Source organism: Syngnathoides biaculeatus, chromosome 3, assembly GCF_019802595.1.
Source record: "Syngnathoides biaculeatus isolate LvHL_M chromosome 3, ASM1980259v1, whole genome shotgun sequence".
NCBI classification, from domain to species: domain Eukaryota; kingdom Metazoa; phylum Chordata; class Actinopteri; order Syngnathiformes; family Syngnathidae; genus Syngnathoides; species Syngnathoides biaculeatus.
Window position 1 is genome coordinate 23,730,405 of NC_084642.1, and position 15,791 is coordinate 23,746,195.

The 15,791-nt window shown below is 40.9% G+C and overlaps 1 protein-coding gene across 2 annotated transcripts in view; it reads right to left on the reverse strand.

Annotated features, from left to right (window-relative positions):
* LOC133498273 (protein kinase C-binding protein NELL1-like) overlaps positions 1-15,791 on the reverse strand; it is a 216,065-nt gene that overhangs the window by 103,466 nt on the left and 96,808 nt on the right. For both annotated transcript variants that reach the window (XM_061814900.1, XM_061814901.1), the window contains 3 exons: positions 12,284-12,357; positions 7,207-7,306; positions 6,286-6,414 (listed from right to left, as the gene is read on the reverse strand). In XM_061814900.1, the coding sequence (XP_061670884.1) occupies positions 6,286-6,414; positions 7,207-7,306; positions 12,284-12,357 (303 nt within the window). The remainder of the gene's footprint in view (positions 1-6,285; positions 6,415-7,206; positions 7,307-12,283; positions 12,358-15,791) is intronic.

Consider the following 15,791-nt stretch of genomic DNA (forward strand, 5'->3'; position numbering starts at 1 on the left):
GCCATTGCTCGTTCGTTCCCTGTCATTACATTCTTGTTTTAAGACCTCAGAGGCAGGGTTCCCACCGAGAACCTGATTGATTCACAGCATAACAAACACAGCCAATTACTGTGTAATGCCACTGAGTGAGCACAATTCAGTCAGTAGCCCTGGCTGATCCCACAGGAGAGAGCTGTATCATGCTGCTCCCATCACCGGGGCTGAATAAGGACAAATGAAGGTTATTACCAACTGGTCCCAATCAATACGCCACATTCTTTTGCATTAGGTCCCTCTTCACAGCAATGAGAGTATTGCCATTAATGACTCCACTCTGAAGAGTAAAATGAGTAAAACCTCAGATGTCACTGATGTGTATTTCTATGCTATCCACCTTCAGCGGTCCAGTTATGTGTGACTGACCTTGGTGGTGAAAAGATTTAGCAGACAGTAAAAGGAGACTTTGTACTTCATGCAGAGAGATGTTTTCCTGAGTTTATCTGCAATCCCAGTGCATCTACACAACCTCACAAACACTTTCATCCCTGCTATTGAGGCTCTGCAGTCTTGCACTGCCCTTGATTAGCTCATTTCCAAACTGTGAGGATATGAATCTTGCTGCTTTGCACTGCCATGGATCTGCCTTGTCTGTTTGATGCTCCTGCCTCCCACCTTCAGAAATCTTACTGTTGCTTGCTGTGATGATCTGTCGGTCCCTCACTGTTGAGCCACCCTAAAGCTAAAATTTCCTGATAATCTCTGCTCATCTACAGACATATTTGGACATCGACTGGACACAAACAGGCGGGTAGAAACAATCTTAGTACTTCCTTAGTAAATAAAAACACACTCTCCCAGGCTTTCTAGGTCCTGGGTACTACTACTACTACTACTACTACTACTATTACAATAAGTGATCAACATCTATGTTGGGGAATATGAAGCCCTTATTTAAAAAGTAATAAAACGAGCAATGCCAGAAGGGAGCTCAGAACTGTTTAGACAAACCTATCCAGAAAGGCAATTTTTTGATGCCATTTCTGTTTGATGATTAACATGAATGTATTAATACTAATCCAAATATATTATAAATGTACTACTACCTCACACTCTAAAGAATAGAGATAAACTTCACTATCTCCAGTACTGTAGCTGTGCATTAAATAAAGCAGGTGAAGTATAAAGAGATAACATTTTGACAGCATCACAAAGGTCATAAAGTAAGGCTAAAGAAGAGAAGAAATGCTGAAACGAGCTGTGTTGTCAGCTGTGATTGATTGAAGATCAGGGGCATCATAAAGCGCTTCCCCAGAGCCTGTTAGCCAAGGGGACACATTTGGTGTCTGAAGCCAGTGAGTCCAGCTGCTCTGGAGGCTAAATGAAAGTGAGCTGAATGAACAAAAATTGCCCTGTTAGGTTTGATGTGTTGGTCTCACAGTTGGTTCTAATCTTGTTACTCACAGCAGAAAAAGAAATGGACAGAGGGCAGAATCACTGTGCAAAGGAATACTGTCGAAGAATAGAACCTTTATTTAACTATGTTAAGTCTAGTGGCTCACAAAAAAAAAATAAACTTTTTTCAGCACGTTAATCAGGTCACTATTCATTAAAAACACAACTAGTGGAGCCATGAACCAAATTCCACTTTTATACATCCAAAAATTGAGTTCTGTGGTTGAGTTAGATCTGGTTGGGAACAACAGAAAGCAAATGGCTTTATTAAAGTGACCCATGGTGGTTGTAAACAGCAGGAGACTTCTCCTAAACAAACTCTCGAAGTGAAACGAAAATACAACATCTTATGGTCAGCACAGTGGGTTGCATTTTTTGTTTATTATATTCATTAATTTGATTTATGTCACTCCACCAAGACAAATTCACTTTACACCCTGTTGTACTATTTGCAGCTGTGCTGGCGATGTGATCCTCAAGAATGAAAAGGCAGACAGATTCCTCACACTGAATAATTAGCAGCCAAACAGAACAGGTTAAAAAAATAGTTCAACATAGACTACGAAAAAATTCTTTACGGATAAGCTATTGTAACCCTTGTTTTTTTTCCTGTGTTTTCTCCATCTATCACTGTTTCCTCTCATTTTATTAAAGAAAAAAGCAACTTTAAGTGTCTAAATTACCCTGAGGTGTGAATATAAGTGTGAAAGGTTGTTTGTCTATGCGTGGTCTGTGATCGAGTGGCAAGTCTGCTGAGTCTACAGGCTCCAGTTCATTAGTGACACTTAAAAGGATACGGTATATGCTTGAAAAGGACAAATGGATTAATATCGCTAATATGCTAGACTCAAATGAAAAAACTCAAACAAGTGTTCTTATTTTCCCGTCCCGGCTATAATCTCCTTGCATGTTATTTTCAAGAGTGTTGTTTTGACAATGCCTTCAAATGTTGGCCATTGTTGTTTGTCTTTAGAGTCTCAACAGATGATGTTGATTAAGTTCAAGAAAATATATTTGGAATAAAAAAAACACTTTTAGGCTGTAATTAGGGAATTGTCAGCTCTACAACACCAGCATTAATCTGTTTATTTCTTTAGACACTGAGCAAGGATTCCAATCTGCTGTGAGAGTCACTGACAAGATCTGATGAGGATAATAAGATGATCATAAGCCCATGAGTATAAATGAGGAAAGTACACTGAATAGAGCTGCATGATCTAGTTATGTAATAGAATTGCAAAGAAATGTACTCATGATGTTGTCAGTGCTCTCACCACCAGAGATGGTTAATAACACAGTCCATTTACATTCACTGACGTACCTTTTTAGATCAATTGTACTTGTCAAAGTAGTTTGAATTCAATATTTTACTTTTACTTTTTTAAGAAAGAAATTTTGTTCAATTATATTGTGGTACATTCTGCGAGCTACTTGGATTTTAATCTCTCATTATTACTGGCTTGATCTACTTGTGCTGTCACGTGATTCAGTTTTACCAAACCAATGGAACCATTTTTAACATTTGACTCAATTTTACTGATTAAAAGGAGCCAGGCAATCATGTGATCGGACACTGTCTCTGCAGCCCAACACAAAAGCAATGTTTTCAAAGAGACTCATTTGCAGAAGCATGGCAGAAATCTATTTGCCTCACAGACTACAAAAAAAAATGTAGAGCTATTATATGCCTTGGCCTCACATCTTTGTCTCCCCTAAAATATCCACACTTCAGCCTACAGGAACTCCATTCTGAACTTAAAAAATAACAGGCAATATTGGTCTGTGTTGGCAAACTGTATTGCTCTGTGGAAGGAAACCTCCAGGTCAGGTCAACCACAGCATGTGAATGCCAATTGCAGTTCTTACGACCCAATCAAACCAGTTGAAAACCTGTCCTTGATGTAGAAAAGGTTGTACGGATTCAAAACGGAAACAAATCTCCAAGGTATGCACAGCAGTGCTGATAAAGGTGTAAGTTGGCAGAACCCACATTGTTTTGGAGAAATGAAATGTCACCATTACTGTTGAATGTGGATAAATCCACTTGTCACAATTCAATATAATCAAATTACTGTGGATATATAATTACATGCAGTTTCACAAGTTTTAAGAATATAATAAACTTTTTTGTAGGTGAATTTTCCTTAATTTAGTTTATTTTAAATGTATTACTGTTTTAATTAAACTGTTGGGAAATATCAGAATTTGAACAATCCTTTAACTCATTTATTTTCTGTACTCCTTATCCTCACAAGGGTTGCAGGCGTGCATAAGCCTATCCCAGCTGACTTTGGGTGAGAGGTAGGGTTTGCCCTGAACTGTCCCTCTCTTTATTTTCTGAGTCACTTATCTTCACAAGAGTCACGGGAGTGCTGGAGCATATCCCAGCCATCTTTGGGCAGGAGGCACGATACATCTTCAATCAGTCGCCATCCAATCGCAGAGCACATACTGTATAAACAAATGAGCATTCACACTTGTGTTCACAGCTACAGTATGGACAATGTAGTGTATTCAATGAACCTACAATGCATGATAGGTATGCCGGGACAGGAAACTGGAGTAGCTGGAGAGAACCCATGCAAGCATGGGGAGAAAATGCAAACTCCACATATGTGAGGTAACCCCAATGCAAAACTCACTCTCTACTAGCAAAAATGTCATGTTTTGGCATGTCAGACAGATGGGGTGAAGGCTATTGTCACTATTGCTACGGCAAGATCTTCCACCCATCCCCCTTCGCCCGAAACCACCGTCCACTAAGATGCGAAGGGCCCCACCTCTACCCACCTTATCTGTGAGTCTGACTGATGTCTGGGTATTTCACCCCTGACTTCCGCTGCCAGTAGTGTCCTCTTGGCTCTTGCCACCAACTCTCCAGCTCAGGGGCGGCCTTCGCCCAGCCCTCATTGTATTTGTTTAGGTACGCAGTTAGGCCTACGCAAAGGCCGGGATGAGAACTGACTCTGCTTCCTAAACTCTACTTGGGCAACTGCTAGGCAATCAGAACAGCTGCTATTAAAAGTACCAGGTATGCTTCCAGCCAAGTGTGATCACTCTGATATTGCTAACAAGTCCCTGATAAAGCAGGAAGAGAAAAAGCCGCATCCTCCCACAGAACGCATGAAGAACAACTTCTTTCCATTTTTCTTCATGTTTTGTTTTATTTTTGTGAATCTTTTTCGTGAAGCAACCCTACTTCCTCGTGTCGAGACAACTAAGACAGACCACCCGCTGACTAACTGATCTTCGTTTGTGTGTAGACACTGCAAATGTCGACATGATGTGCAATATTAGTGCCTTATAATTTGGGTGAGATTACTAGTTACACACAAAATCCCAAATTTCCTCTCTCTGACTCATTCCATTAAACAGACATTCCTTTGAACCCAGATCTAGATTGTACACATAATAAAATGTGGATTCCCCCCCCCCCCAAGAGTAAGTAAATTATTACCGCTAATGGAATTGCTCCTCAATCTAAAATGGTTTTGGACCATATTCTGTAATACATAATTTAGGACTATGATATCATTAGCATGTACTTACATTTGCCATTCATCATACCGTACACACGCAGCTCATGTTAGCAATTTCCTGTCTTTCTCTTCCTCCTCACACGTTTTAGGATCTGTCTGTGAGGAAATACAACACCCAGAGTGCCATAAGTGACACCATGTTTTCTTCTTGTCATCAATCAATCAAATCCAAAGCCATACTGCTAGAATTATGTTATTACACGGTCATTAACAAGGAAGGAGCAGTTGCCGGACATACAAGCAGAGGTCAAACTTCATATAAACATTTTTTAACATGTAGGCAAAAATTTTGAAAACATTATACATTATAAACGTAACTCACGAAAATTATTTGTTCAGCTATGCCGCTTCAAGATTCTATACGGGTTAAATCAAATCTTGAGGGGCTAGATAAGTCACACGGAAGAAGAAGGAGGAAGATTCCTGCTAATCCATTTACAACAGTAACTTGAGCTGTCTTTAGGGAAATCCCTAATGTGGATAATGCTATATGGCTTGCCGATTTACATTGTTGATCCAACAATCAGTGTCTTCCCATCCGCACTCATATGGTGTGGGACAATCCTGGGTGGGAGTGGAGCTTTGGGTAAACCTCTTTACCACGCAGATCAAACGGAAGCAAACAGAATGAAAGCCTTCAGGCTCCCCAGCTCTCAGCATGTTCAGAGAATTCAGTCCAGGGTGGCTTCGAACCAAAGACACCAGCAAAGAGCAATGAGAAACTCCTTCAAATCGGCCATTGGCATGCTCAAGCATCTTAATCAAATACAACCATTTGCTCCTCACAAGTAGTCCGAGTCCTTCGGCACCCAGAGGCAAAGTTTTCCTCAGCCAAGTCCAGCAATCAGTAAACCGCAAGGCCACTGACACTCATAGATAAAGCCCTTCTGGTTTGACCACATAATTACAATATGCTCCCATTTTAAGATTTTGTACTGTTACATTTTCTAATGTGGGTACTATATTAATAAATGGGGTAGCCACGACTAGTTTAACGAGGAAACATGATACGAGTTGAGTTAGTAACAGGGGAAAAAAGGTGGCTGGATACCACAGCGATGGAACTAAAAATATTTGAGTGTCTAAATGTTGTGATGTATTTTGTATAGTGTTTGTTGCTGCAAGGTCATTGGATTTACAACATATAATTCTTTCTGTTCTCTTCTCTTAATTGCAAAGCCTAGGGGAGGATGTAGATGAAATATTTAAAGTCAAACAACACCTTGAACACCAACGAGATGAAATGCTCTTAATTAGGAAAAAAATCAGGATGAATTGGTCCCAGAGTTTGAGAAGGGTAAGGTATACTTCCTACCTTCACAGTAAGTAGAATCCCCGTGAATGGAGGCATAACCACTCTTGCATTCACATTCTGCTTTGGTAACCCGATTTTTACACATTGAGTTTTCTCCACAGATGAGCCCCTCTCCACAGAAGTCGTAACCTAAAAAGTAAAATCACACAAAAGGATTAAAACGTACAATTTTCCAGAAGCCACAATGCACGTGTAACCTACATGACATTAGATGATAACATTTTCGGTACAGTTAAGGGTTACTATTGAGCAATTTGATTATATGCTCTTTCCTGGAAACCTACTTACAAACCTGAGTAAATGTAAGAGGACTTCAGAGATGTTAATTTTACTCTTGCCTGCACTTATTTCCTATCACCCTCTTTTCTTGTACTGTTTAACTCATTTCAGCATTGTAAAAGTAATCTCGTATTGGTCTCAATTTTAATCCTCTATCATCAATTGCTTTCTCGCAGACAGTCTTGCATTTAATTTTCTTTTCCTTACTTTCCTCTCAACAGTCAGACTTAATCGTTTCATTCTGCATCATCTTTTTTGCACTCAGTGCTACTTAATTTTCCCTTGCTCAGAATATATGCTCCTTCACTGTGCCTCTAGAAGTGGCAACCACTTTAGTTTGTTTACTCAATGTATTTACCAACTCACTGTTGGATTTTCCCCCAGTAATGAGTCACTGCTAAAGCACCAAGGGTTGGGCTAATGGGGCTAGCAGGTGTTCATAAAGTAGACAGACCAATCTGCTCTGTTATCTGCTTTGGTACCGCAGTCAAAAAAAATTTACAGAGAGAAAAATCTCGCAAGGGTGCAGAGTGTATTTGGATCCATAAATCTGTCTCTAACCTCTTCACAGTGAAAGGGGGATTTGTGAGTGTGAAAGGCTAAAGTAATTCCTTAAAGAGATGAGAATGCAAAGAGACATACCTTGGCAAACATTGCAGCATCTTCCATCCCTTAGTATCTGCTCACTGAGAGAACAGTTGAGCTCTGGACAGGTTTCTGTAACTTTTATCATCAGGCCATTCTGGAAGTACAGTACAGCATACCATGTAACATATAGTGCAAAGGCCAAGGTCACAAATTGTTTTAGTTTTTCTTTTTGAAGCATTTCTTTTTCTTGTGTATTCTTTAGCTCTACTTTGATAAATGTACGGAAACATCTGTTCCCAGTATTATGTGTCACCTTCTCCATGTCCAGGTCTCTCTGCCTTGTATTATCGCCCCTTCAACTCACATTCTAAATTCACCCTGCTCTGCTAAAGGTGCCCGGATATCGGACTGGTACTTGGCCCTTCTTTCCATTTTATTGGTCCTGTTTGTTCTTATTTGTCCAATATACTAATTTTGACAAGAAATTGCGATAAATGAACGACTTTGATGGAGAAAATGAAGATAAACTAAAAATGTTATTCAGTCACTTTGTATCAGGAAACAGTCATAAATAACATGCTTGGATGATCTTTTTGACTAATCCCAACACAGCTGCCACAAAAAGTCAATTCATATACCAAATTCCCAACCTTCACCAGTGTCCACGTTTTGGAATGACACTCAAGATCTCCAGTAGCCAAGTTTTAGGGCATATGTTGGCAACTGAAAAGCAGCACCATGAAACTACCAGTGACACATTACTTGCATGGATATAATCAGTTAAAATGTGTTTCCTGATTTGACCTTTGAAATGAAATTCAAGATTTTTTTTTGTCATGTGCACAGTAAAAACAGTACCAACAATGAGCAATGAAATTATTACTTTACTAGTTTCTCTCCTCTTTTAAACAATAAGATAAATAAAAGTAAAATCACAAATACAAATTTAGTGAAAGAAAGGGGGCCTAGCTATGTAGTTAAGAGCAATTAAAAAAGACCATTTAAAAAAAGACTATTGAGATTAGCAGTGGATTAGTCAGTCAAAAATGTGCGTGCAATGTACAAAGATGTAAGCAATTAGATATTCAAGTATTACAGTTTGCAGTTGTTTGGCACTGTGTAGACATTCAGGTATGAGCAGGACTGCAAAACTATTCAACAGTGTAGTTCACAGCTCTCGATTGTCTTTTGATCAAGCATCTGATGGCCTGTGGGTAGAAGTTATTTTTTAGTCTTCTTGAGGTAGCTGCGACACTCCTGTAGTGTCTGCCAGATGGAGGAAAAGTGAAAAGTCTGTGTTGCAGACGTGTGCTCGCGCTGAAAATTTTCTGTGCCCTCTTTGTGGCTCAGCTGTCATAAATGTGATGTAGTGGTTTAAAGTCTACTCCACAGATGTGCTGAGCAGTTTTATTACACACTGGAGAGTCTTCTTGACCTGTCAGGCATCACTTACCATTCTGTGATGGCGTTGGTCAGGATGCATTCCTTTGTACATCTGTAGATATTGCGTAGCAGTTTGACGATATTCCAAACTTCTTAAGCTATATCTTTAAGAAGTACAGTCTGCGTAGAGCTTTCCTCACAAAGTACTGTGTGTCGTAGGTCCATTATAGGTTATCAGTAATTTTGCTCCCAAGGGGTCTGGAGGTTTTCACCCTTTCCAGTACTGTTGTATATCAGGAAACAATGATAGTGTCTCATCCTAGGAGGAGATAAACTCATGAAAGAAGAGCGTGTGCTGGCTGAGCACACAGCCTTGAGGTCCCCGTGCTCATTGTCATTGTGCCTGACGTCCTGGTGCCTACTTTCATGTTCTGGGATCTGTCTGTGAGCAAATACAACACCCACTTGCAGGGGAGAGGTGTTGGTCTGAGAGTAAGCTGCTTTTCAGCTAGTCTCAGAGGTTGAATACTTAGTCAATGAACAGTATTCAAAGTATTTGAAAGACCATGTTAATGCCACGATTAGCGGAGTGGTTCTCACGAAATGCGAAATGGGGAGGGTGTCCAGTGTTTCTGGATCTGCCTTCTTTATGTGTGTCATGACTACTTTCTCAAAGCAATCCATCACCACTGAGGTGAGTGCGATGGGGAAGTAGTCATTCAGAAAGGTTACTGGGTTTTCTTGGAAGGGGCACAATGGAGTCGGATTTGAAATAGTGAGCAAAGATGAATGAATGACAGACAAGTTTAAGATCAGTGGCAGTATATCTTGTTCACATTCACAAGAGGGGAAAGAACCCAGATATCATGAGAAACGCAGATAGACCAAAAAAAAAAAAAAGTGAAATAAAACTGTAATTTTCCCTTGGGCCCTGAAGACAAATCACAAACAGTAGCAGCGGCAGTTAGGCTATTGAATCAGAGCTTTTGAGGCACCGATTGTATCTCTCAAGGTTCAATGTATCGACTCAAATCCCTAAAATGCTTCTCTCCTTCACAACTTTTTTCAATGTCATGCTCTTTAATGGACAATATGTTGTTGGAAAGTCCCTGCTGCGTGACTCATAGGTAGATGGACATAAAATTCCAGCCCAGGAATTATGACAAATAATGATCTGGGGGTTACTACTGTTGTCTGATGCCAGAATGAGAATCAGCTCACTGTTAGGTACGACAGTGTAAAACAAGGTACGTAATGTCATGAAATTTAAATTTCATTTCAGTGAAAATAATTGGCAGTCAATCATTCCAAATAGTGTAAGACAATGAGCGGTATAATTTATCTTAAATACTTGCGTGCACCACATGTCTGCATCATATGGTGAGGCATAACCATCAAATGCCCCCTCATGAGTTAGTGTTCCCCCGGTTTGAACCAGTCTGTCATGATTAAAGACCAGTCCACCTCCTCTTCAGGCCTCATGACACATTTGGCATTGCACAAGGGACATATGAGGTGGGTGTAACGGGGCAGGAAATGGTTATAGATGTTCACCATGCCCAGGAACTCCTGTAGAGACTTCACAGTGCACACTGGGAAATTGGTGATGGCCTTCACCTCTTGGTGTAACTTGGTGGCCAAGGAAGAAGATTGATGACCAGCTAAATTCATAATTGGTAAGGTTGACGGTAAGCCTCTGCTTGCAGAACATCTCAAATAATTGCAATAGGTGTGATGGATTTTCTAAAGACACCCTGGAAAAGAGAATGTCATTCAAGAAAGTGAACAAGAACGGCATGTCACAGTGTTCATCTGTCTTGGAAAAGTATGTGCTGCACCGATGAGGCGGAATGGCATGCATATAAATTCGAAAAGCCCATAGAACCTGATGACCGCTGTTTTTGGACAAATCCTGTTGGTGGACCGCCACCTGGTCACAACAGCTACCAGGTTCACCCTAGAGAAGACAGTGATTCCCACCAGGAGAGAAGAGAAGTGCTGTAGTCCTGTGCCACAGAGTATCAGTCTGGGTTAATGCTGTTATTAAAGCCATGTGTAGTGGGAAGGTCACAGGTTTGTTCAAGATTGCAGACACTCTCCGTTACAGTGAATTCCTCATTAATTGCACCTCAACGCTGCCCAGCTCATGCATACACTGTGGGATAGACTGTGGTCATATGCTAGTCTATATCATGCTTGGCCACCACAGATGAAAAAGTGGCCATGATGACTTCTGTGAATTTGGCAAGCATTTGTAAAGGTCCTCCATAGCAAGTTTCTTCGCCATGCTGTTTTCCCACCCGGCAGGGTAAAAAGCAAAAGATAGGACATCTATCAGGCGAAGGTTGCATTAGCTACCAGTGAAGGGAAGGTCGGCCCACAGAAGCGACAATGACAGATTCCAAATCAAAATGTTGTCCAGTAATACACACTTCTGCATACAGTATATAGTACCATAAATATGAATAGGTGAGCCATTAGCAACATCCATCTCTTGCTCATTTGCTTCAGCCAAGATGTCCACAGTCTGTGCGAGGAGAATCCTGCGTTGTGCACCTAAATAAACCAATAACTGTTAGATGGACAAGGTGTTGTTGACAAACTACAGCTTGCATCTTGCCTAGCACTCATTGCTGCGAATGAGCGCCAGCCGTGGTGTTTTCCCTGGCTGCAAAATTGCATGTCTGTGTATCATTACTTGTCCTTGGCTCCATATCTGGCATTACAGTTGCAAAGGTTGCAGTTGCTGCACCATGTTGTGGTGACGTTAGTGTCCTCAGAGGTTGGGACAAAGGTGCCTTGGTGGTGAAAGAATGCATGGGCATACTGCTGCTGTTAGCAAGGAATATCGTGCTTGTCCCCATAACCTGAACACTGTGATCTTTGGTTGAAGGGAGAGTGAAACCAGATAGCCTGGATCATACTGTTGCAGGAAGTTGCTTCAGGAAGCAAAGATCACCAAAACCTAGCACAGCCAACATTATCTCCATCAAATCTGGTTTGGCATCTCTGAGGCCGGGATATCAAGCGCCTGACTTCTCAGATAGGTCAAACAGCTATTAAATGAATGCCTTGTGTACATTGTACTTTCCTGTATTCAAAGAAGCTTCCAAATTGCACCATTACTTGTGCCCTCGTTGAGCCATCCAAAGCAGTGGAAATACTTTATCATGGGTGTCCTTCCTCCTAGGTTGGAACTGAGCTTCAATTTGCTGAAGCCATGGGGGTCAGTTGTGCTGCCAAAACTCGCGCAACTTCATCATTGCGGTATAGCTCTCGCTGCTTCATTAGTGTTGACAGTGGAGGGCGGCATGACGGGGAGTTTTACTCCACTTCATTGTTCTACATCTTCAGTGCTACTTGTGATCAGATAAAGACGTAGACCCCCTCCCCAAGCAATTTGGGAACACATTGGGCATTTTTTCTAAAGACAGGAATATACAATTGCTGTAAATATTTCAAAGCTTTACCATCTGTGGATACAATCCCAATTTTGTCCTTAAAATGTGTTTACTGATAAATTTCCTTCCTGCAAATAACACTGCTGACCTATGCTAAACATAATGCCTTTAATTATAATCGTAGTGATAAAATAGCAGTTCAAATAAGGTGTTTGCATTTCTACAATATTATTATTGTTTTTAATTTCCGAGACATGCGGGTTAACCATATATGACAAGGCATGTGCTCCTATACAATATTGGAAGACAAATGCATTAGAGTTAGTTGATTGCAATCAAAGAGTTACCTTGCATTCCCTGCAGCTCCTGGATAAAAATTGCTGACCCTCAGAAAAGACCTGTCCCATGTAACTGCATTTTGCTGCGGGAGGAAACACTATTAGGCACAAACTGAAATCTATATTTAAAAAAAACAAAACAATATAATCTCCTAGTAGGCCTACTTTAATCAACAAAGAACCCAATGAACATCATGTAAGTGCACACAAACATGGTTTCAAGGCAAACATTTCAAAGACAGTGAGTAATTCAGTCTGAAAACTCAATTGTCCTTGGCTAGTGAGCCCAAGCAGGGGGGAAGTGTAACACTGCATTAACAGTACAACTGTAGAAACACTTCAACATATTCCTCTGGCAGTAAACCAGAAACAGAAAATGAAGCCGATCATGTGAAGTCCTAATTTCCTTCTCCCCTGGGTGCAGGGGCATGGAGCTCGCACTCACAACTCTGGAGCATAATTCCCTTGTCTCCCTGTGCCAGACTTCAGATGTTCAGATGGGAGGAAGGATGAGCATGCAGAGCAATAGAAAAAAGGAACAGTAAAGATGTAATTATTCAAAGGCAGCCCATGCATCAGGGACTAAGGGTTTGCAGAACAGCAAAACATACAGTTGTCCATGAATTTTGGAGCATTTACAAAACCCATTTTGTTTATACTACAGTTTATTTCGACATCAATGGTTGGTTTTGCCTCCATTCCCGCAATTGGTCTTAATTGTAGCCCCTTTGAAAACCTGGAATCAGCTTAGTACTGGTCAGGTCAAAAATCAATGGGTTATTTTTATTATCTATCCATCCATTTTCTGTACCGCTTTATCCTTATATGCAGTATCAAATACAAATCAAATACACAAATGTGTTGTCCTTGAAAAAGGAGAGCCCTGATGTGGCTTTTGAACTGTGCTCCTCTATTCTACATAAAGCCACATGAGCACGCAGTGTTACCAATCTTAATATACTTATTCATTTTTTGTTAAATTAATTCAACAAAATGTAAGCATAAATTGGAGATACATTTCTTCATCAAACCTCCTCCCACCAACTAGTCATAGGACTACTTTTTGCAGTTTGCCCGTGTTGCCATTGCTGGCTGAAAGTAATCTGCCTATACGTCTGCCGATCAATTGGCTTTCACTTTTCACCGTTTACGTGTGTCTATGGAGCAGCTAAGTCTCCGGCCAACAAAGCGGCACAGTCCGTGTACATCTGAATGGGTTCAAGATTCCAGAAAATGGCCCTTCTGCCAAAGTTGTGAATTAACATAGCAGTTAGCCATGCATCGTTAGCCTTGGCTAGTCCAAACCTCTCACCAGGGAGGGAGAGGAACGAGGGCAGCAAGCAGCGCAAAGTCAATGAAAATCCATCTTCGACCCTAGTGTTGTGTCCAATTATACGAGTAGAACTGTGTACCAACGGTATTTCATTCCAACTCACTACTATTGTGTGCATTCCATAACATGCCTTTTGCAACACTGTTGTAACTCGCAAAGTGTAGAATTACGGAGTAGTAAAATATTTCTTTTTTTTGGTGGGGCATTTACGAAACATAAATGAATTTGGCAATCTAATTTACAGATAATTCTAATTCTAGAACAGGAAAGGATTACTCTGATTTTATGTCAATCGGGAAAGGAAAAGTGTTATGTTTCTTTTTATAGAGTCCATCAATCCATCCATTTTCTTTGCCGCTTTTCCTCATGAGGATTGTGGGAGTGCTGGAGCCTATCCCTGCTATTAACGGGCAGGAGGCAAGGTACACCCTGAACTAGTTGACAGCCAATCACAGGGCACATGGAGACAGACAACAATCACAATCTCACAATCACACCGAGGGGCAATTTAGAATGTGCATGCAATCTCCACATAGGCGGGGCCAGGATAGAAGCAGGGTCCTCAAAACTGTGACTCCAAAGCTTTACAGCTGCGCCACTGTGCCGCCTTTTAAAGTAATGGCTGAAAATTATAGGTATATATTTTAGTTTGGTTGTGACTTGTGTGGGCATGAGGAGTATAATTTAATAATTCAATTTTCATTATAAATTTGTTATACTCATATACCGTTTTACTACAGCATACACCTGTGTGTGCATACTGTAGCTAATAGTGCAATGCATATTAACTGGTGAAACTAAAAACAATTCTATTACAACTCAAACACTGTTCCTTTCACCCAAAATGGGACAGGGAGACATTGCTTGTTCCAAATAAAGTTACTATATACAGTGAGGAAAATAAGTATTTGAACACCCTGCTATTTTGCAAGTTCTCCCACATAGAAATCATGGAGGGTCTGAAAATTTTCATCATAGGTGTATGCCCACTGAGAGAGAAATAACCATAATAAAATCCGGAAATCCTGATTTTGAAATTATGATTTTTTAACGATGTATTTGTGTGATGGTCGTCGTCTTCTTCTTTTCCTTTCGACTTGTCCCATCTTTTTCCATCTAAGCCTATCTCGTGAATCTTCCTCTCCAACATCCAGTCTTCATCTCCTCCCTCACAACATCCATCAACCTTTTCTTTGGTCTTCGTCTCGCTCTTTTGCCTGGCAGCTACATCCTCAGTACCCTTCTACCAATATACTCACTCTCTCGCCTCTGAACATGTCCATACCATCAAAGTCTACTCTCTCTCACGTTGTCTCCAAAACATCCAACTTTGCCTGCCCCTGTAATGTGCTTTTTTCTAATCCAATCCAACGTCCTCACGCCTCAACATCTTCATTTCTGCTACCTGCAGTTCTGCTTCCTGTTGTTTCTTCAGTGCCATCTGTCACATAGAACACAAGACACCTTCCGCCAGCTGTTCCAACTTGCTTGGACCCACTTCTTCACTTCCTTATCACACTCACCATTGCTCTGTATTGTTGACCCCAAGTATTTGAAGTCATCATTGCTATCTCTTTTCCCTGGAGCTTCACTCTTCCTTCCCTGCCCCTCTCATTCACGCACATATAGTCTGTTTTACTTCAGCCAATCATTTGTGTGATATAGCTGCAAATAAGTATTTGAACACCTGTCTATCTGCTACAATTCTGACCCACAAAGACCTGTTAGTCTGCCTTTAAAAGTCCACCTCCACTCCATGTATTATCCGGAATCAGATGCACCTGTGTGAGGTCGTTAGCTGCATAAAGACACCTGTCCACCCTATACAATCAGTCAGACTCGAACTTGTACCATGGCCGAAACCAAAGAACTGTCCAAAGACACCAGAGAAAAAATTGTACAACTCCACACGGCTGGAAAGGGCTATGGAGAAATTAACAAGCAGCTTGGTGAAAAAAGGTCCACTGTTGGAGCAAACATTAGAAAATGGAAGAAGCTAAACATGATGGTCAATGTCAATCGGAATGGAGCCCCATGCAAGATATCACCTCGTGGGGTCTCAATGATCCTTAGAAAGGTGAGGAGTTAGCCCAGGAGTACACCACAGGACTTGGACAATGACCTGAAAAGAGTTCGGACCACCGTTTCCAAGGCGACTGTTGGTAATACACTAAGATGTCATGG